This window comes from Polyodon spathula, chromosome 17, assembly GCF_017654505.1.
Source record: "Polyodon spathula isolate WHYD16114869_AA chromosome 17, ASM1765450v1, whole genome shotgun sequence".
In the NCBI taxonomy this organism is placed as follows: domain Eukaryota; kingdom Metazoa; phylum Chordata; class Actinopteri; order Acipenseriformes; family Polyodontidae; genus Polyodon; species Polyodon spathula.
The window spans coordinates 5697592-5720557 of NC_054550.1; the positions used below are offsets into that span (position 1 = coordinate 5697592).

The window sequence follows — 22966 nt, forward strand, 5'->3', positions numbered from 1 at the left end:
TATTCTCTAAAAATACACATGTTGGAAATCTACACAACTGCACACAATGTGTCCACAATACATTTATAGTAGTCATTTCTATTTGCAATTCCATTCCTTTTTTTTTTTATCTAAATCTGATTCTTTGAAACTGTATTTTGCTAGGACCTAAGAAGGGAGTGAAGGATACTGGCAATCTGACAAAACAGAGGATCTCTTATCAACCAAGAAAGCCTCTGTGCCAGCACTGGTTGCTATGGTGATCATGGTTAAATCAGCTCACAATGGGATTTGGATTTGAGTTAAAAAAAAAAAAAAAAAAAAAAAAACTAAGAATATTCTAGGTTAGATGAATGTATATACTCCATGACAAGAGAGCAGGAGTGGATGACAAAATATTATTTACAAAATAAAAAATACATATTTTACACAGCATTTCTGGTTTGTAAAAATTATTTTTGCATTTTTTGTTAATTGTACTAATTTGAATGCAGTGGTGTTATGCCAACTGAAGAAGCCCCTCTGCAGTTCCAAACATGTATTTCATGTATTATCTGTCTCAAAAGAGCTCCTTCATAAGGCAATTTAGAGAATGTTTAAAGCTATGGGAAAGCTATCTAAATGAGCTATAGCAACATCCATGTGCATACACACTTATTCAGTCAACTCTAAGGATATTAGAGGATATGTCCAGTGTTGCCAAAAAGTTCAAGATTCATTTGGACATTTACAATGAATCCTCTTCCAATACCGTTAGTGTCTGTGAGCTGACTGCCCTGTAGGGTTACAGGTTTTGAAAAACAAAAACAGCCAAAAATAAATAAATAAATAATGTGAAAGGAAAAATGACATGATATGAGCTATGATGATAAAGGGAATAGTCTGTTCAATGTAGAAATAAAAGACAAATGCCAAACCCTGTATTATGAAAACTGCCCAACAGCTCAGTAATAAAGAAACAAGTGGATTTCAATGTCCATGGTGGTAGACGCTGTGCACATTACTGCCCTAGGTCTATAACCACCCAGTAATGATCTGGTTGACTGTTTAATGTGGTATGAAGGCAATGAGGAACCTACTAGGTATAGTATCTGTCCTTAAAAACACTAATAGGTCTCTCTGACTGTTGTTTCTATATTTATTTTGATTCCCCTTTTCAATAAAGTGTTTGTTTACATTTTTAGATGCCTCTGGCAAAGGTCCACCAGGCATGATCTCAGAGCAAAACCCGCATTGATATCTCCATGTGCTCTCTTTCAGGGAGGTTCGATCCAGAACAGAAAATCAAAGCGTTGTCTAGAGCTCCAGGAAAGCACCGATAATGAGTTTGGGTTCCAGCTTGTTCTCAAAAAGTGTACAGGGCAGCAGTGGACTATCACAAATCTCTTGACAGGGTCGTCATTATGATAGAATAGGTCAAGCATTGTCTCAGAACATACTCTATGGGACCTGGAGTCCTGTTTGATGAGGAAAGACTCAATAATGTTTATGCCTTCTGAACACAGTTTTTCTCTTTTGTGGGGGGGTGGGTGGAATTGACAGAAGAACTATTTCTATCATCTTGGTGTCCTGGACTTCATATAATAGCCTCATATTGTAAATGTTGAACATTTTTCTAGTTATATGTGCTTCTAAAATCAACCAGGATTTGTTGATTAATATATTTGGCAGTTAAGAGAGAGAGAGTGAAAAAAATAGTGTGAGGTATGCATAAACTTGTTTTGTGTTTCAAAATGATGAAGTCCATTTTGGGGAGTTGTACTTGACCTCAGAATACCGTTATTCTGTACTTGATACTTTCTTGCTACCATGTAGCACTTGTTTGCAACATTTCCTGCTGTAATTTTACTTCTTGTGTCTCAGACTAGTAGGACTTACTATGAAATCAAGTTGTATGGTGTGGTGGAATATGTCAGACGCAAGATTTTAAAATATTTTCTAAATGTAAATATTGATCAAATTGAGAATATTTATAATATCTGACATTAAAAAAAGTATTGATGAAAAAATGTGTAGTGTGTTTTATTTGATGAATGCAGATGAACAGGCAGTAATGGTAATTGATGGTCTTGTTTAAAAAACATATTAAGACAGTCAAGCTTTAGTGAGTGCTGGTGTAATGGGCAGTGTTGTGTGATACACTGCTGGTATGGATTCTATCCCATCAGTAAAATGAGGTTAAAAGCTTCAAAAGCACAAATGCAGATGAGCACGCTTGCTGGCTTGCTGTGCAGTGCTAGCCATTTTGCACTCAGCCCCTGCCCTGTTACACTGGAATTATTTAGGTTCCTTTGGCCTAATAACTGCTAGTCAGTCTTTGACTCTATTTCAAACTGGCTGCGGAACCCAACCTCTGGCACAACAACGCATTCAAAACTGAAAATCAACTGGACTTAATTACAGAACTTTAAAGACTGCGCTATAGTGTTGTTGGTCCTATTAACAACAGTCCACTTTACCCAACTTTATTTAATTAATGAAGTCAAATGTCAACTTTTTAAATAATTAGAATATTGGGAATAGGAGCCAACATGAGCATAATTGGCAAATTATGAGGATCTTTGATTCATTATCCGTCTTTGGGAATGTCTATTACTGTATATTCTTTAAAGTACACGTGGTCATTGATCCATTGCTTGAGTCTTTGTATTATCCATAGTGAGATTAAAAAATCTGGGAGCCAGTTGCCTTTTAAAAGATGTTTGAAGGACACCCAGGTGCTTCCATCTGTCTTAAGAGTCTACACACTTATTCGGTAATTACAGGAAATCCAGTCCAGGCATACTCGACTCATTTGTTAAATGTAGTGGCATATTCAAATGTAATTTATTTTCAGTTTCTAGAAAAAGCAGCATTTCTGAGAAAAAAAAAGCCAATCCTGCCATAAATCTTTAAGCATTACGTGACTGGAGGAAAAATGCTATGGTATCACTTTTTGATATGCCAACTTGTGTTTATGCTTGATCAACCAACTATGGTAGATTGGAAGACCAAAATAATGTTAAATATTTAGAATACAAAACTCCAATAAAGCTGCTGTACAGTACCTGGCAGGGACAATATATTAAGCAAGTCAAGGTTTATCATGATCCATTAATGCAAGCTACAGGATCCAGGTGTTATTGTTTCTATTTGTCCCTCGACACTTTCATTGAAGAGATGGAAAATGATAGAGTTAAGTCCTTAAGTGACTGATGCATATAGTTCATGCCCCACTGTGATGTATCGGTATGGTTATTACATTACTCTAGCAGGTAGATTTTAATTGGTTTTAAAACACACTGGACTAGTCTTATTCCTCCTGTCCACTACCGTTGCATTGTATTTTTTGTGTAGTTTGATTATGATGGTAAACTGACACAGTCCAGATCTGTTCTTAGCACAATGCAAAAATAAATTGCTTTGTCTTTAACTACTTTTTTTTTTTGGCATCATCCCAAATCCTGCATTATTTTTTTTAAAAAGCTGCATTCAGCCCTTAACATTGTGTTACCAAGATCAGAAATAAAAATACACACCTAGGTTTCCTAGAGTAGATACAGTAGGGGGAGATTTAAAACACAAAGGGCAACACTACCACATTGACATGGATGTTCTTCTGGGAAAACAATTTGAAATGGTCTGACTGGGAACCAAATCTACTTTTACATCGAAACACAATAAACATTTCATGGTTCAGAAAATCTACTGTAAATATTGTAAATTATGACCGTTTAGTAAACCTCAGCTCACCGTGCAGCAGTGACCCCTGTAGCCTGGCCGGGTGCCTGCAGGTATGCCAGAGCTGAGCCTTAGTTCTGAGGTGGCTGCATGGTGAGTCTGCAGTGTGAAAAAATGCGGTCAGCTGATGACACACGCTTTGGAGGACAGTGTGTGCTCATCTTCGTACAGTGTGAAGCATCGGGAGCCCTTTTTGGGGGGGGGGGGGGGGGGGGGGGGGTACTGGATATTTTGAGATGTTTAAACAATGTCTAAAATATCCCGTCTAATTTTGATTTTTGGGATTGTCGATTATTAAATTATTATTATTATTATTATTATTATTATTATTATTATTATTATTATTATTATTCCCCAATTGACTCATCTGATATGAATCTGTTATTACCCTTTTACTGGTTTTGTGTTTCATTATTACTTCTCGTTCTTTTCATTCCGAATATTTGCAAATATTGTGTAAATAAATCTTTTGAGTTTGATACATTTTCACGTTTCATATTTGCTATTAAGCAGTTCTTCTATTTTCAGTGAGGTGTATCTCTGTTCTTCTCTTATTTACAAATAATAGTTGAGAATGTATTTGATATATAGAGCTGTTTGTTATAAATTGATAGTCAATAGTTTCTAAAAATGCCATAAGCATTGTTGTTAATTTAAATCTGTATAGTTATTTTAAATTTTGAATACATCTTATTGAATAAAGCAATGAAGTATTCTAAAATATACAGGAGTTGCTTGCTTTTTTTTTTACCTCTTTATATTTTAGTAGTTTTAATTGCAATTGTTTCAGCATTGACCTCCTAGTACTGGGCAATGTCTTCATTGCTCGGTCAATGTTGTTGTTTAGATCTTTGACCCGAATAAATCGGCCAATGCTGTCATTGGCCATTGCTTTTGGCCTCTGACAACAGTGCCCGGTCACTGATGTCATTGGCCAACTTTGGACTCTGGCAACATAGATTAAATACAAACCTATCTGTTGCCAAGGGCCACTGCCAGCAATTGCATTTGTCAAAACATTTCTCTTTAAATTAGATTGATTTACCTTCCATTGTTGACACTACATATTTATTATAACAAAATGGAAAATGTAAGGGAATGATTCCATGGGACCAAGCATCAGTTTGAGGAAATGAGAAAACAGCTTTCAAATTGAGGTAATTTAAAAAGTACCTGAGTGATTGTCAATGTCTGAATAGTTATCAATTGACACACAGCATTTTAATTAAGCCTTGGAAAATGTAATTACTGTATGCACCTTGGGTATTTTCATCTCATACATAGCTATGGCAGCTAATCAACTGCCAATAAAGCTGCATAGTAATTTATTACCTAGAGTATACTATTTCCATTAAGAGAATGACGTGCTGGATTAGTAATTCTACTTCAAAGCATAACAAAATCACATAAGGCCTCCAAACAAAACTGACAACAACAACATCTAACTAAATTATGTTCTATTCCTTAAATGAATTTTTCCATATTGGAATTTCCTTAGCCATATTATTCCATGATTATATATACCCTTTTTAAAAACATTACCAGACCAGAGCAAAATGACAGCCGCTTACATTTATTGCACAAGGTTTCAATGCTGAACTAATGCCAGACTGAAGACTGACAACTAACAGACAGGTCAAAGTGAGCTAGTGTATGATGGAGCTTTTTAATGTAAGTATGTATATGCATGGGCTGTGCATTACCAATGTCTTGGGCAGGACGGTCTTTGAAATAAGTCAAATCTATTTTAGATACAGATATGAATACTGTTTAACTGAAGGTAATGGATTAGCAATGCTACACCGTGCATGACACATTTTATAACAATGCTCAAACTGCAATCAGAACATGTCTGTATGCATTCATTCAGTCTCTCAAGGAAAGGTTATGTATTTTTATGTTTAGCTTATTTTGCAGTGTGATTGATTTGCTGACTGCTGAAACAAGTACACAAAACTTTTTAAACCGTGCCTGTGCTACTTCAATGTGTTTTATCATTATCTTAGCTGTCACAACACAAAACGAGACAAGTATGCAAAAAAAGTCAAAGAATCTACTGAAGAAAAGATTAAAATATGCAGTTCATCCTTTAAACATTTAATCCTAATAAATTTACAGAGGAACCCCCTAAAAGTTAGATGGTTTCAGAATGATTGCTAACCTGACAAGTAGGGTCAGAGAATAGGTTATTACATCATTGGCATGTGAACAGTGAGAAATATGGAAAGAACGTTATAGCAGCATGATCCAGCACAAGGCTAATCCACATACCACCCCATGACTTAGATTAAACCAAAAAATTGGGTTACAATATTGTCCACTTTTTATTAAATAATGAGAATTTAGTAAATCATTACAACAACAGACAAGAACCTCTTCTTCAGAAACCTGCAAACCCTTTTAATATTTAATCACTCTTATTTTACGAAGGAAAAGGACGCCAGCTGATGGAACGTTCAGTCATGCCAGGGGGAAGGCCCAGGCAGAGATGACTGCACGGCTCTGGTCATGTTTGTGCAGGTCCTGGGGCGCATTCTGCTGCTGTCCCACCTGGATATATTGTAATGGTTACAGCACTGGCAACATAAAAAACAGGTACCTACGTGGTTCTCTGGCCCTGAGAACCTGAACACCTTCACTGGTTTACCACCAGCTGTTTTTACAACTCCTCCCACCACTCTAGCCTTCAGTGTTTAATACACTAGATTCTTAATTATCCAAACTCCTGTGGCAATATATTGTTCTGATGTACTGGTGCTTTGGATAAATGGGGGAACATCCTTGAACTGTCTTGAGTGCCTTTTTTAATGCACAGATCAACTTTTAAAAGTGGCGGGGTGAGGCGGGCACTTTGTTAACTTTTTTCTCCAAAACATATAAAAAATATAAAGTAGAATAAAAAATAGTTGGAGCACGCCTCATCCTTCAGAGCATTATGGTACCACCTGCTAAAAAGCAAAGAATAAAATAAAAAAAATCTATGCAACGTGTTCATCCCGCTGAACAAAAAAATATTAGGCAGAGGAGCATCGTATACCTTTTCGGATTCCAGAAAGTATTTGATGTTGGGACCCCCTAAAAAAATGTCAAAGTGTAAAACTTAGAGTATCAATAATTTACACCAATACTGTATAAAGAGTGCGTCTCTCACAGGGGCTAAAACAAAAATGCATGCTACGACCAAGCAGAGATTCCTTGTAAAGCTTCATAAGTTATTGCTTCATTTATTTACTGTAAAACATTTATTAGGAGAGGCTCAGTGATATATGCATATCCAGTACTAATGAGCATCCTGAGGGTTCAGCCAGCACATCGGACCTTATGAAATACAGTTGAAGTTACAGCCACACAAACATACTGTGCTGTGGTATGTTTAAACCATGCATTTCCCAGAGGTCTACTTTGCATTTGCAAAAGCTGTGAATATCACTGAGATAATATTCCTTACCTGGGAATTAAATTATGTGCCATTCTATGAACAGAATGGAGTAAATACTTCTAGGACAAGCCTTCTAGGACAAGAAATTGTATTGTACTACAATATGAGAATAAAAACAACATAAATATGTAGTGTAACAGGTTTAAAAATACATGAAATGTCTGCATAATGTGTAAACCAAGTATAAAGGGACGATGTAGTGTGTGATAATGAATTCCTAAATGGCATTGGCCCAGTGAAAAGCTATTTATATTTTATTATTTTACTTAATTACATTTTAAAGCCATTCATTTAGAGACTTTTGGATATGTCAAAAACAAAGACCTGTCTCTAATTTAATAAATGTATGCATGAATGTATGTATATGCATTGCATTTTTCTACTCTTGATGCATTATGGTCATCAACAATTTACTCAAAGCCTCCACTTTTGTTTTCTATGATTAGAACAACCTTCACTTTCATAGAGCAGGAAAAACATGGAGTGAAATAGCTCGCATCACTTGATTTTCAAGGTGTGGTATCTGAAGCATAATCAACAAGTACAGAGAAATATCATCTGTAATTGACAAACCCAGGACTGGAAGACTCAAAAAGCTGTTTAACAAGGATGAGCAATACTTGAAGATAATAGCCTTAAGGAATAGAAGGATGACAAGCATTGAATTGACAACAGAACTGGCAGAAGGCACAGATGTCGTTGTCCATCAAATCAACAGCCCAAAGCACCTTTGACCATTGTTCCATATTCCAATTTCTGTGCTCTTGTGCATATTTTAGCCTTTTAGTCTTGTTCCCCTTTCTTAACAGAGGTATTCTTACTGCAACACATCCTTTAAATCGTGATTTCAGGAGTGACCTTTGTACTGGTGATTTAATGGACAACGACACTGCCAGTTCTGTTGTCACTTCAACTCTTGTCCCTTGCAAATTGGTAAATATTTGATGTAAAAAATGAAGTAAATAAGAAACAAAAAAGCGATTTGTGGTGTATACATGATGCGTCAGTCAGGTTTTAAGCATTGTTGTGGATCTTTACTGGTGTTGATCCTACAAAACAAAACACTCATGAGGCTTCATTCTAAGAAGGCATCACAGTGCCAGTAAATGCTTGGCATTTAATAGCATGCTAATGCTATGGGAAACATATTAACCTGAAACTCATCCTTTCAAAATGTGTCTGTGCCCAGACTTTTATTAAAAGGAAGCTCCATATTTTAACCTTAAAACTGCAGAAATCATTATTTGAAGGGCAGACCTTCATTGACGATTTGCATAATAAACCTCTATTGTGTTCACAGAGAGGAATTTATTTATTTGCATACTGGGACCAGGTAGATAAGAACATATCAAGTCAATAACTTACATCTAGCATAATTTGAAATTCTGCAATGTCAGAACATTCTTCTTCAAAGTTCTGCTGCTGCTCCATGATTCACTGGCTTAGGTTTTGTTCTAAAATCAATACGTTATACATCATTTGTTTGAAAAGCTTGAAAAGGTGCCATATTTTTTAGAAACAGCAAACTCAAGTTTGCTTTTTACTGTCACAGAGATTAATGAAACTGTATCTTCTTAACCCCTTTCCTCTGGAGATATGTAGGAATGAATGAGCATCAAATAAATCTTAATGTTTCAGGTAAAATATAACCCTGTCTTATCGTGTCTCCTCTTCTCAATCACACTCCTCTAAGAATATAACATTTTGACTTCCATTGTCCTTGTTAATTACTCTGATATTTCAGATACACTTATTGAAGAACATGTTTCTTCCTGACTTTTTTAAATTTAGAATTCATGGTCTTACAAAGGATGTCTGCATGCTTGGTGTAGTACATTTCTGAAGCACCGTTCAGAAATATTAGCAAGGTTTTCCTTTTGTTGAAAAAAAAAATAAAAAAAAATATCTAATTCTCTACTGATGATAATGTCCTAGTTTTAAAATGACTAATGTGCAAGCAAGGTCCTAAAAAAGCACATTTAGCCCAGAAAGAAATGTATAACCAACAGTGTTTTGCCTTAACATTAGTCATTTTAAAAACAGGTTTTCATATCAGCAGCTTTAAAAGGACTTTTAAATAATTCAGTAACTGCTACCTTTAATGTTGTGATGTTCTTGTTTATGAACGAATAACCTTTTGTGAACAAAGGTCATTTTAAAAATGAACAGATACTAGGACGCAGATACAAGAATTCTGATGCAATTTCTGCATGTTTCTTGTTTGTTGGAATCAGGGGAGAATTGTATCATGTGACTTTTAGGAGACACAGCAGTTGGAAAGGATTCATAGAAACCAGGAAGATATGGAACAAGATAAACTCTTCTTATCCTGCACTTTCATGAAGGTTTTTTTTTATTTTTCATAAACTATATTTGAGATAAAAACTAAATCTAATGTTCACAGATAAAGTGTTTTACACCTTGATTAAAACATTTATCAAATGTCATGGTTTAGATACAGAAAACTGATTGTTGCCAGCAGGGAGATTTTTTTTTGTTTGTTTTTCAGGACTCAAGTTTGCTTTTAACTCTAAATCTAATTGTGCAGAATTAAGTGAGACTGAAATTGCCTTTAGTTTGTCCATTAAAAAACACAACTGAAATATTTTACACCTTGTTATCCAAAAGGACTGTGGATGCATAGTTTCCATGGTTACATACAGTGCAAGCCTTAGAAATCAAAAAGCCAGAGCTATTTATTCCCATGATATTACTGCATCATCATCCTTGATCTCAGAAATATAAATACTGTACTATACTGACAATTGCAAGATCAAATTCCATTTTTGCGGCTGATGGAAAATAGCATTATACATTGCTCTAGGTTACTAGGGACCAAGCATTTCCAAATCCTCTAGACACCTGCTCCCTAATTCATTTGTGTAGTATGTGTGTGAAGTGGGTTTTCATATATGTTGTCACAGAATCAGAGAATGTCCTCAAATAAAAGGCTGAGATAACAAATGGTCCCTATAGAAGAACTGTAAAATCAGCCACTTTATTTGATCTGAATTCCATTATTGCACCTCATTAATAGAAAACTACAATATTGCACTTTAATTTTCCAGAAGGAATGGGATACAGTAGACAGATTGCGTGTCTACAGTACTGTTACCTAATGTTGTGAATAGCCAAGCACAAAGGAATACACTGGCCGATAGCTGTAATGATTCCCCATTCTGGTAAGTCCTGTTACAGTCTACAAAACCTTCACTTCAGGCCCTTGAATGAGAAATCAGATACAAAAAGCTATATGAAGCACTGCAAGTAGCTGGTGAATATTAATGCAGGTTCTTCTGGTTTTAAGTAGTTCTTAGGTATTTTAGAAATTCCCTGCAGTCCTTACAGCAGAAACACATCACTGCACCTCCTTGGAGGCCAAATCAAACATATTATTCATCAGAGAAGATACTTAAAGCTGGGTAAAGGGAGCTGTTGTATTTTCTGTTAAAACATTGTTTTTCAACACATCAGTACTTCATATCTAAATGTGCTTATGTGTGAGACAACTTTGTTTTATTTCATTACTGTTGGCTGCTATTGATTACTAATCTTTCAGCTGTATGTAAAGCACTCTAGATAAACCTTGTGGATCTCTGTATGTTGTATGATTTGTACCAGTGCCACTTCAAGTTTAGCTGGGTGAAATGCACTGTTGACAGTGTGGGGCATTATAAGAGCATCTAGTTTCCCCACCCAACACACAGCCTATTCACTTGATTACCCAATAGCATAATAACAGTAGATGGGTGTCCTATGAGCTGATACACTGTTAAATCATAAGCATTATAGATGTGCCTGTACAATGTAACATACAATATGCAATGCATTTTTTCAACCCCAACACAACACCCAGTATTGGTTGAGAGTCACACTTCACTGGCGCAATACTTGTTAGAGGGAAGTACTTGTGAAAGGAGAGGAAAACAATGTGTTGGATGCCACTCTGAGTATACTATCTAAATAGACCAAATATATTCCCTTTTCTCACCATCAGCCTTCTACCTTCATCACTGCCCTGTTTGTGCCCACTGTTTTCAATATTTTTCAAAAGAGCGAAAAAGTAATTATATTCTTGTTTAACTTGAACATTTTTAAATAACTAAAGATTACATTCCACAATGCCTGATACCAAACCATTGAGCCTGCCCCCCCATTCCCACCCATCGATTAAAAAAAAGATTGCATCCTAGCAGAGAGTCACAGTCAGAAGCTATAACTGACAGAATGTGTTAGTTAGCAGTTAACAAACCAAGAAATTAATCTGCTACATTTAATTGCAGAAGCAAGCAATTCGCAGCATGTGTTCCATTTTGATTTTTAATCACCAATTAAAAAGAGATTAGTGCATACCGACCCCTTTACACAGACAGAGCTTATTGCGTTTTATTAAAGTCTGGATTCACACTTCTAATAAACTGGCTGTGTGAAATGCATGAGAAGATAAAGTAGAACGAGCAGAACTAAACTTGCATATTTGCATGCTAAGTCCTGGTATTTGGAACGGGCAGTGTTGTGTGATGCACTGTTGTTATGGATTCTTACTCCCTTTGGTGAGATGAGGTGGTAAGCTCTATAACCACAACTGCAGATGAGCCTGGCTGTTTTCACAGTTAGTGCCCAACCTCCGCACATATGCACATACACTTGCATAGTAGTTTCAAGTATTTAAGAAAAGGACCACAGTCGTGCTTGTATATTAATATATGATGTTCTCTATTGAAAGAAAAAAGGAGATTTCTGTAAAATCAGTTGTATATAGTATAACCAATATGATTAAAAAGTCAAATAAATTATAACTGCTAAATATTATTCAGTTGTACCTCTAGGCTATTTTGAATGCCCCTGCTCTATAAACTCAAGGGGTGGAACAGAACTGTTCTGCTATAATAAATGTAGGAAATAAATTCAGGATGATTTAAGGACATCAATGGAATCACAGCTCATGAATCACGTATGACAGATTCATTACTTATGTTGAATTTGTTTCAGGATCTAGAAAGACGTTCCCCTTTTCAATCGACTTAACTACAAAACAGGAGAAAAATTGTTTTACATTTTCTAACATCATAATAACTGCAGTTATCGACTCCCAAAGCCAAGATGTTTCAAGCGCACAGTAATGATGGAAATACAGCACAGGCAAGTATTACTTAAAATTACCCAGAGGATCCCCAAAACAAGAACACTCTCACTGTGTCTCAAAGATGGAATACACAACAAGAAAAATGATAGCGAAGAGCAATCTATAGAACCCTAACAGTATATATATATATATATATATATATATATATATATATTATATATATATATATACATATATATATATCTATAATATATATATATACACACACACACACACACACACACACACACATATATATATGAGGGTTTGGGAATTCTGAACCCTTTAACTGTTCTTGTCTCCAATGCAGTGGGTACTGTAGATCAGGTGGTTTGTAATCTCCTGTTAATATCTGCATGTGGGATAAGGGAAGCCTTTAAAATCAGATCAACCCCAAACACCCCTCACTTCTTTTCTTATTATCTGTGCTTTATCTGTACAGCAGAATAAAATGCATATTCTTAAAACATTTTGAGAAAAAAATAGGCCTAATCAATCATTACCATAACCATGATAAATCTTGTATGCAGCACACAGCCACCATGGTAGTTAGAGTGCCCTTGATGTGATAATAGGCTAGTCTGCAGAGAGCGTGAAGTTTTTAAAAACTGTCGGGAGAATTATTCCACATATTGCAAATCTGATAGCTAGCCCGAAGAGATCAGTTCCAGCCCAAGTTTAATTGACAGATCAATATAAGTTAGGTATCATTTTCAGTAACCAGGGGAGAAACAATAGCACAGAGCCTTATTACTTTAAATCAGCTTTCCTGGCAGCTGGGCTACTTCATTACTTAGAATAATTTAAAAAAAAAGGTCTCTAGACAATTCTGATTGTTTACCGTCTTATTACCTGCCAAACACCACCTGACCCGTTGCAAGAGAGATTCTCCAGCCAGTCATTCCAAACATATTACACTTCATAGTAAATACAACTGTGCTCATCTACTTTTTAACGTTTTCAGCATATAGCTTTTACAGGTATAACATCTTCCATGGGAAAGGCAGTGGCACAGCAATGGCAAAGCAATGGTTCTCTACTAGGGACACTTGGATCACAAGAGTGGGTAAAATGGCAACAACCAGTGAGAATAGCTTTGGTTTACTGTGTATGTTTCATAAACATACTCAAAGATTCACACCATAGGCATGCTGTTAAAACACAAAAAGAAGCATTTCAATCTTTTCAAAAGAGAAGATTCTGAATCAGAATCGTCTTTCTCCACATGAGTCTTCTAACCCCTAAATTCCTTATTCATTCGCCCATAAATAAACACATGATAACAGTGATGGTAAAATATGACATGTTTTATACACAGAGCAGGTGTTCCAGCTATGGAGGGTATGGCAGAGCAAAGCTCTGCCCTTTTTAAATTGGCAGGGATGGGGTTAATTTCCCCTACCTGCCTGGGTTTATTATGTTCAGGTGGCTGGGGTTGATTAGTTGATTAAATGATTAACTTAATTAACGATCAGTCAGCGCCCAGCCACCTGACATAGAAGGAGGCCTCTGCTTCTCATTGAGGGGGAGGGAGCTGAGGAAGCAGATTTGTGATTTGTGATTTGTGATTTGTGATGGCATTGCCCAGCCTGGAAACCTTAATTTTGTAAGTTTTGTTTTTTGTATTGCTTTATTTGTGTTTAAACCCCTTTATTTTGCCCTTGTGCACTTTCATTTTTGTGTTTATTTATAATAGAATAGTTATTTTTTTGAACTTCAGACTGTCTCTGGGCCTCTATCCACTCGCCAGCGTGCCACAGAGGGTTATATGGCTGGGGTAAGATTTGTGGTCTGGATTATTTAAGGAGCCACTAGCAGTATTCACTGTAGCTTGAATATTACAGATTTCTATATTTGTCATGTTCCAGTATCATCATAGGAAAGGAATTGATGGATGATAAATTACAGGCTTCTGTTTTTTTCACTGTAGTTTCCATCCAGACATTTGTCCTGGAGTTTCATTCAATCCATTTTGAGATTACTGCTTTAAAATCAGTATGTTCAAGTTATGACACCAACATCAACAACATAGTTATAAAAAGCATAGTAAAGATATTTTATGTTTACAGGTATGCTACCTGGTTTGTGAACTGTTTGTCCTGTAGTCCTTTTATATGCCTTATGACTGAGTGTTTTAAGTACCAAACTCATTTGTTCTTTGAAAAAAAAATCTGAACTCAAGCTGTATTAATGTAATCTGATACAATACATTATTTTTTTTGCGGTTAACACAATTAGAGTAAGTTATCATAACAATATAGTTAAATAGAAAATGTTAATAACAGGTAGATGCCAGTTCATAAATGCTCCACAAAATTATAAAGTAGCCTGTCCTCAGATGAGGACAGTGGCACTTACAATTATGTATAAACATATAATAATAATCTTTATATAGTGCCTTTCATAATGGACCGTCACAAAGCACTTTACAAGATACGAAACTAGGGTGTGTGAACTATGCATCAGCTGCAGAGTCACTTACAACAACGTCTCACCCCAAAGACGGAGCACAAGGAGGTCAAGTGACTTGCTCAGGGTCACACAGCGAGTCAGTGGCTGAACTGGGATTTAAACCGGATATCTGCTGGTTACAGCCCATTTCTTTAACCACTAGACCACACAGCCTCCAATATCGCTCAAATTGGTATACCGATTGTATATATCCAGCCCCAAACCCCTTAAAACCCACAAAAACAGCCAATATACAACAAAACAACCCTTTCTCATCCACCCTCCAAGGGGCAAGCCCCTTCATCATAATAAATGCCATTTAACTATTTTTGTTAAATCACAAAGTTTGAAACAATCCCAAAAAGTCAGAAAGCAGGTCACTCTATAAAGCAATACGATCTTCACGTCACATTTTGCTCAGTCTAAGTGTTGTGTGACACTGGAATCATACTGAGTAGCTTAAGGTCATTAAAGAATATAGACACATAAATTATTTCAGATAGACTCAACCTGAATATTTTACAGATTTCTTATGAACTATTTTTCTTATTCTTGGTATTTTATATTCAGCTATTCATCTTTCCCCAACAATGGTTTTCACAAAGTTAACAATTTCCCCCCGGGTTCTTTTTGAGAATGCATTTTTATTCTTCAAACAATTTATTTGCATGTATTAATTCTAGGTCGGCCAGGGTGTCCTCGGCTCACCGCGCACCAGCGACCCCTGTAGTCTGTGGGCTTCCCTGTTAGCTGGCCGGGAGCTGCGTTGTCCTCCTGTGCTGTAGCTCCTGGGTGGCCGCATGGTGAATTCGCAGCGTGTAAAGCAGGCGGCTGATGGCACATGCTTCAGAGGACAGCGTGTGTTCGTCTTCGCCGCTCCCGAGTCAGCGCAGGGATGGTAGCGGTGAGCTGAGCCTAAATAATAATTGGGTATTTCAAATTTGGAAAAAAATAAAAAATAATTGGCAACGACTACATTTTTTTAGAAAAGCAAAAAAAAAAATAACAGTTGAGTTCTAAATGTATAAAGGATTTGGCTGAATGGATCAAGTTGTGATTGAAAGACACACGTTTCCTGTTTCATTAAAAGTCCACTCCTATCTAGTCACACATCCATGCCATCTGGTTATCAGGATTTTCAATTAAAGAGCTATTGGGTCCCTTTAAGTTTGAAACTTTCCTAAATTATTGTCGGTAACTTTAAGAAACTGTTTAGAACACGTTCCTGAACATCAATCTTTTTTTTACTGGCCCAGTGTTTCACATATTGCATTAGTCAAACAAAACACGTTTTTCTATCTTGTTTCATAACATCAGCAGTAGTGAAAAGTTATCCTACATTAATTCCAAAAACTTAAAAGGAGCACTGTACACTGGTTCATATTCGATGGATATGCAGCTGTGTGGAGGAAATAATTAAAGGAATCGTCTGCTTTTCAAACTAGCCTTCTGGCATTTAGCATGAAAAGCAATGCAGGAATAACAAGGCTTTAAGATACAGAATGACTGAATACAATGAAAAATAACACAATCAATTAGCTAGCTATGTACAATTGCTAACTTCTTCTGAAGCATGATTAAAAAATATGCTGTAGCATTGTACAAAAAACTCAAAATAAGTGGTCAAATGTTTAATAATATGCTAGAAGTAAAATGGGTCACGTGACAAGAGTCACCAAACGTATATTTTTGAATGCATTAATTTTAGTAATTTATCATCAGTAAGGGCGGATATTATAAAAAAAGAAGGGGTTTGGCAATTGCCTCCAAGTAGCTTTTCTAATTGGTGCAACATAAAGATTGACACTGGGGCGGTGTGGCAATGTTGCCTGCCCCTGTGTGTATTTTGTGTTGTATGTTGCATGTTAATGTTGGTGTATAGTTATTGGTACACGGGATATAAACGGGTCTGTGGAACACGAGTTGTTTAAAATGTATATTTGTATTTAGGCACGAGGATTGCACAGCACTTCACATGCAGGTAAAATGTAATAATATGTGAGCACGGGGAATTGCACTTTATTAATTCACGTGCAGTTGTACCGAGACTCCAATTGAATGATTGATTAGCAGTCGAGTCTCGGTACAGCTGAATAAAAGCAGCATGTTTTCACTCACTCAGGGTTGTGTGTTCAGTGAGTGGAGAACGGGTGTGGAGAGGAGAAAGTAAAAACAAAAGTAAATAATTGTTTTGACTCACCGTGTTTGTCTGTTAGTCCAATGTTTGTTTAAGTGTTAGTCCGTTTTGTTTCATCTCTTTATTTTGGCTAAAGTGTCATGTCCTGTGTGTTTTGTCTTTACAACCTTTTATTTTCTGTAGGTTTAATTATTAAACACTGAGCGAAACCAATCGCTCAGCTTCACCAAAACCCACCGCTCTGTTGTTTATTTCCTGGTTCCTGTTTCTGGACTGACATCACCCACTTTAGCAGTCATTGTAACAGGCGGGTTTTATTTTCAGTCGATCTGGCATTTCATTGGTGCACTGTGTGTGTGTTTATGTCTGTAGTAGTCATGGTATGATATCAATTCTACAGTTGGGTAAAATATATGAGTTCTATATTTAAAATGGCATCTCTAAACAAAGGAAGCCACATTTGGAAGGATTTTGAGGAACCAAATGAGAAAACCATGGTATATAAATAACTATGCCAAACAAAATTACCGTACCATAAAAACACAAGTTCAGTGCTTCACAATTTGAAATGAAAACATTCAGAATAATTGTGGATGGAGCTACTGATAGAAATAAAAAGCAAACATCCATAACACTTGCTATAGATTTGGCTGAACAGGGCGTGATCACGTTATCCCATGTGAGGACAGTGCGCGTGAATCGTGAATGCAGCAGTTTTGAAATAGAAAGATTCTCAATACTGTGCCGAACCATAAAATAACAGCGAGGCTGGAAAAACTTAAAGAAAATCGTGCTGCAGATGTTTGTACAAAACTTTCAAAAGGAGGAAAAGTTGCAATTACCACAGACTCGTGGACCCCATTCTTCAATCTTCCCACAGGTGGAAGGCTTTCTTCACTTGATATTGTTCTGTGAGCTTTTGGACCGAACGGCTGTTTATGTTTAGTACAGTTTTTATTTGTATGTTGGAAATTCTGCACTAAAGCAAAGGACCCCTGAGACACACTTTAAACAGGCAGGCCAGGCATCTCGTTATACAATTTAATGTAAAGTTGTGTGGATACGTGAATTTACTTGTGTGACAGGGTCTTACTCGTATCACGCGTGTGGGTCGCCGCTGTTCAAGAATACAGAGAGACAGACGTGGTGTTGAAACGCCGGCACAGGCGCGCAGGTTTTACTCACACACAAACAGAAAACGAAAGTAAAATAAAGTCGGTCATATTGACATTACCTGCGATGGTAATGCATACAGGACTAATACAGCAAACTGTACAAAAAGTGCAAAATAAAACACAATACCCCAAACTATAACTCAAAAGGTGCCGTGAAAACGACAGGCCTTGCAGCAGCCCCGATCACACCGATCGCCTGGTTTTATACTGACGCTCCGCCAACACGCCCACCCGCCTGCTGGAACAGCTGATTGCTTTCAGCTGCTGCTCCACGCAGACGGGTAATGGTCCCCAGCGGAGCGCCACAGCAGCTAAACAATTAAATCAATATTAACAATCAACACAAACTACGTATTTCATTGTGCAAGGCTTACGCTTTGCCACAACTTGAAAAAAGTAATAGGTTCCTGTTTTCTTGTTGTTAAATTAACCTTTAGGAAACACACTATTCTAAAAACATTATACTGTCCGAAAATGTGTTCAATATGTATATAGTTATATCTTCACTAACAAAGTTAATTACAACCATAAATATAAAAATTTTGATATATACGATATTATCGTATATATTTTAATATAATCAATATTGTGTACGGGTTTGTTTGTTTGTTTTTTTTAAACTTTGTCGTTAAGTCTTTGCGATGTTAAAACATTATTTGCTTATTTAGGGTTTATTTGCTTAGAAAATACTATCCGGGGCTGTCAGTATCAGAATGTAATATAAAGAGTGTGTTTGTGTATGCAGATATAGTTTAAACTGTGACATTGCAAAGAGTTTAAACGTTCATAAAAAAAAAAATTACCAAAAGCACAGCCCTAAAAAATACAGTACACGTCCTTTCTGAAGGTCTCCATTGAGAATTGCAAACTGTATTCATACATTTCAAGATATAACTTCATGCCACTCTTCTGAAAAATATATCATCTGTAGAATAAATCTATCTGGCTAACATTGGGAAATATTTCTCTGAGTCATATGTAGAATATTCTTCTCTGTCCTTGTCTTAAATAAGATTTTTACTTGCCAGTCATTGGAATGCATGCTGGGTGAATCGCATACAGTATATCCATAAAGACACTTATGATCAAACTGACTTGCATTAAATAAACAATGTCCTTAGTACCTGTGGCAAAGTGGCTAGTGGAGGGGAACAGGTGTAGCGGTGATGCAATGCAGGAGTGACAGGCAGACAACAGTTTCCAGTGCAAAGGTGCTTTTATTTATAATCCAGGTCTGGTGACCGTAAAATAATAAATCCCCGGCGATACACAACTATGTGTAAAGCGCGGAGATAACAAAAACAGGGCACAGTCCAGAACAAAAATGAATCCACGGTCACCAGTCCTGGGTGAGTGCAGACGTGAGGGTGCGTGGTGAATACACAGATACGGTGATGTGCAGGGGTGCTCCGGACAGTGCTGACCCTTTGCGACAGCTCCGGAGTAGTGCTCTAACTGTCTACAGTGAAACAAACACAGACAGTTAATAAACAAACACAACACGTAATCACAAAAACACTGCGAGTTCCACTCTCGCTCCTTCTTCCTCCAAACGTTCTACCCAAACGAAGGAAAAGATCAGCGTTACCCTGGCCTCTATATGTAATCCCGCATGATATCTAGGTAAACGGTTGCAGCTGCCTTATTACTTGCAGCTGCCTCTCATTTACCTTTCAAATCAATACGGTCTTACAACAGAGTCGCGCTTCTTTCCAGGCTGACCCACTTCCCTGACCCAGAAACGAACAGGCCAGCCCTTCCACATACTTCTCCTCTTGTTCTTTAGCGCCCTCACAGGTCGGGAGGAAGATTCATCACCAGAACTCTTGTTTCCGTCACAGTACCCCATGACCTTTGATATTCTGTTTCAATAATGATGTGCTGGGACTTGCAGTTCATGTACTGCTCTGATTATGGCTAGATATTCAGAGCTTTTTCTTATTTATTTTATTTAGAGTGCCAAATTATTTTACCCACAAGTTTTTCCCCAATTTAAAATGTCAAATAATGTTTTCCCTTCACCGCAGAAATTACTAACCACAGCTCAGTAGAGCTGAAGGTTCAGTGGGCATCCTCTGATCCCACAACCCAGCTTCTTCTACACCTAGGAACTCGAGATCGGATGTCAGCGAACTACTGGCCTCTGGAGGACAAAGACCAGTCCTGCAGGTGTCTGCCCGAGCTCACTAGGCTCCTGGCCAGGAGGGTCTGCTGTATCACGATGAGGAGAAACAGTCCCTTCTGGGTTTGCCTCCCCTAATCCACGGGGGTGTCGAGGTCAATGGGACGCTCCCTCTGGAATCCCCAGCGAAGACTGGCAACTTCGCACAGCCAGGACGAGAACCTGCGCTCGCTGTATTACTCACCAGGCAGACCACACAGTCGTGCTTTTACCAGGTGTGCTACTCAGGGTCCCATTCAGAGCTTTTTAATAAACAATAAGGAGATGATGAATTTAAGTTACATGACTCAATTTTTATCTGTGCCCAGGAACAGTAAAAGGGGTATATTATGTTGTTTTGTCATTACCCTTTGTCAGCTCAAGCTATGCTTTCCATTGGGAATTAAAAACAATATACCTTGCAGTCTTGCAGAACTTTTACTCACTGGCAGAAAATGCGGCTTGCGGGATTAGAGACAGAAAATTCGCCTTTTTCATGTAATAAAAAGCCCCTGTTGCAATAGTCGAATAGAAGCAAGGAATTGAAAATTTGGTCAATGCAATCCTGTTGATCACCTCTAGGACATCATTAATATAATCAGCAATGTATTCGTTGTGCAAGATTTAATGGGAAAGGGAATAGGGTTCTTGCCTGTGAATGTACCTCTTTTTTTACCAGCTAATACTGACTGGTCAGTCAAAACAAGCCTGGAAATCTGTGAGAGAACAGTTGTGTTTTCTTTCACTGTGTCTGAAACTCACTAAAACGCAGTGTGATCTACAATCAACATGTGTTGGAATTAAAAAAAAAATTATAAATCTGGTTGGAGAAAAATATATTGGTTATGGACCCAAAGAATAAACTCCTAGGAAGGAATTATAAACTCCTGAACAGCAGTTCATGCAAAAAGCACAGCTTGTGAAGCACACATTCACCTTGAAAGCTTAACCAGGGCAGCATAACCATATAAACAGAAAAGCCCGCCGGCTAGGGAAGCAAATTGAAGGGGGCGGCAAAAACGGTACATAATTACATTTTATACCTCACATATCTTTAGTCATAAAATGTTCAACATCTTAGATCACTGTTTCTTGTTCTGCAAAACTTATTGCTGATGTTACACAAGCAGAGAGTGGTGTAGTCCTAAATCTGGAAGTATGGGAATGAAATCTGGCACGGGAACAAGCTCGTGTTGTTGAGCCGTTGCTAAGCAAAGGACGCACTGAAGTTCCTTGCGTATTCAAATGGGGCGGGGCATTATTGGATTTCATTTAATTACAATGACAATGATTCTTATAAAAGGATGATGCTAATACAGGTTAATCAAAACGTTTTACCGATTTTATATCTCTGAATTTCTCAGACGATTGTCCTGGAAATCACTAGATTTGTAGCTAGTTGCTTTTGACAACAAATATCGCCAAGTCAGCCCTTGAAGTCACTAGATTTGGCGAGAAATTTGATAAATTGGCAACACTGCTTGAAGGCACAGAAAAATATCTAAATATATAAATATTTCTGCATGGCTTATTATTACTTTGACATAAGAAGTAAAAGAGATCGCTTCATCGGTGCCCAGGCACTGAAATTAGAGCGGTTGTTGCCATTTAAGCATTTTCACAACACATCGGTAAAGATTGTTTAATTCTTTAAAGTTAATTCTTAAGTCAAGGATCTGTCAATAGAAAAAAGTACCAGATGATTTGCTGTGCATGATTATATGATCACTAACCTATACTTTTATAGTTTTATAGTAGTTAAGGAGAGCAATACGAGACGGTACAAATAAGGTACAATGAAAATACAATGGGTTTGAAGTTAGCTGCGTATCCTATATGAATTGTTATTTATAACTCTAAGCTCATGCATAGCGGTAGAATCCACTGATCATAAATATTGTCATATATTGTCAAAACGCAAAAAAGAAATAACCTGGTGTACAATAATTTGTTTATACGTTGATATATATATATATATATTATATTATATATATATATATATATATAATTTAAAAAAAGAGTGAAAAGGGGGGGGCCGCAAAATTGTTTGCCTAGAGCGGCAAACATCCTTACTCCTGTCCTGAGCTTAGTCGAACACATTTTGTTTTAGATGACACCATTCGTGGCTGTTTAAGTGTAATTACCTATGAAAAATATAGAGGTAAGGGGTAATACTAATTGAAAAAAAATGGTAAGGTAGCCAACACAACTATTCTCAAATGGAATAATGCAGTTAAAATACAATGAAAAAATTCTACTCAAAGAAAAGAACAACATTCAGATAATGGAAGTTAACTGTGTGTCAGGGAAGGTTTTATATTGGGGTCTGGTATGTGGTATTATGTTTGATTAACTATGTAATTTTTGTATCTTGTCATTTTATTGCACATGAAGTTCAACAGGCCTTAGGTCTCAGAGATGCTTGATTTGTCAGGGCGGCACGCTGATGAGAAGGCTTCCTTTTGTTCGGTATGGTTCATGGTTTGGATTCCGGATTAGTGCATGCCGCTTGGTTAGGTAACCAGCAGGGGTTGGAATTTCCTTTCTAGTTATTTTTACTGTGATAGTTTAGATAAATACATACTCATTTGTAAATTCCAATAAGTATACATCTTTTCCAGTGTTATACTAGAACTGCTTCTTAAAACAGCCCTAGTACAACAGACAAATACCAATACATAAGGAGAACAGAAATTTAAATTCAGAAACAGTCCTTATTAGCAATAAAACTAAATCAGAAGAAAGGTGAAACTGTTCATTACTGCTACATTTATTACAA

General features: G+C 36.9%; 1 protein-coding gene across 1 annotated transcript in view; it reads left to right on the plus strand.

Moving 5' to 3' along the window:
- Positions 1–3825, plus strand: part of LOC121330242 (polypeptide N-acetylgalactosaminyltransferase 18) — a 91604-nt gene extending 87779 nt beyond the window's left edge. The window contains exon 11 of the mRNA XM_041276596.1: positions 1240–3825. Within this exon, the coding sequence (XP_041132530.1) occupies positions 1240–1386 (147 nt within the window). The 3' untranslated portion in view covers positions 1387–3825. The remainder of the gene's footprint in view (positions 1–1239) is intronic.
- The last annotated feature ends 19141 nt before the right edge of the window (positions 3826–22966 follow it).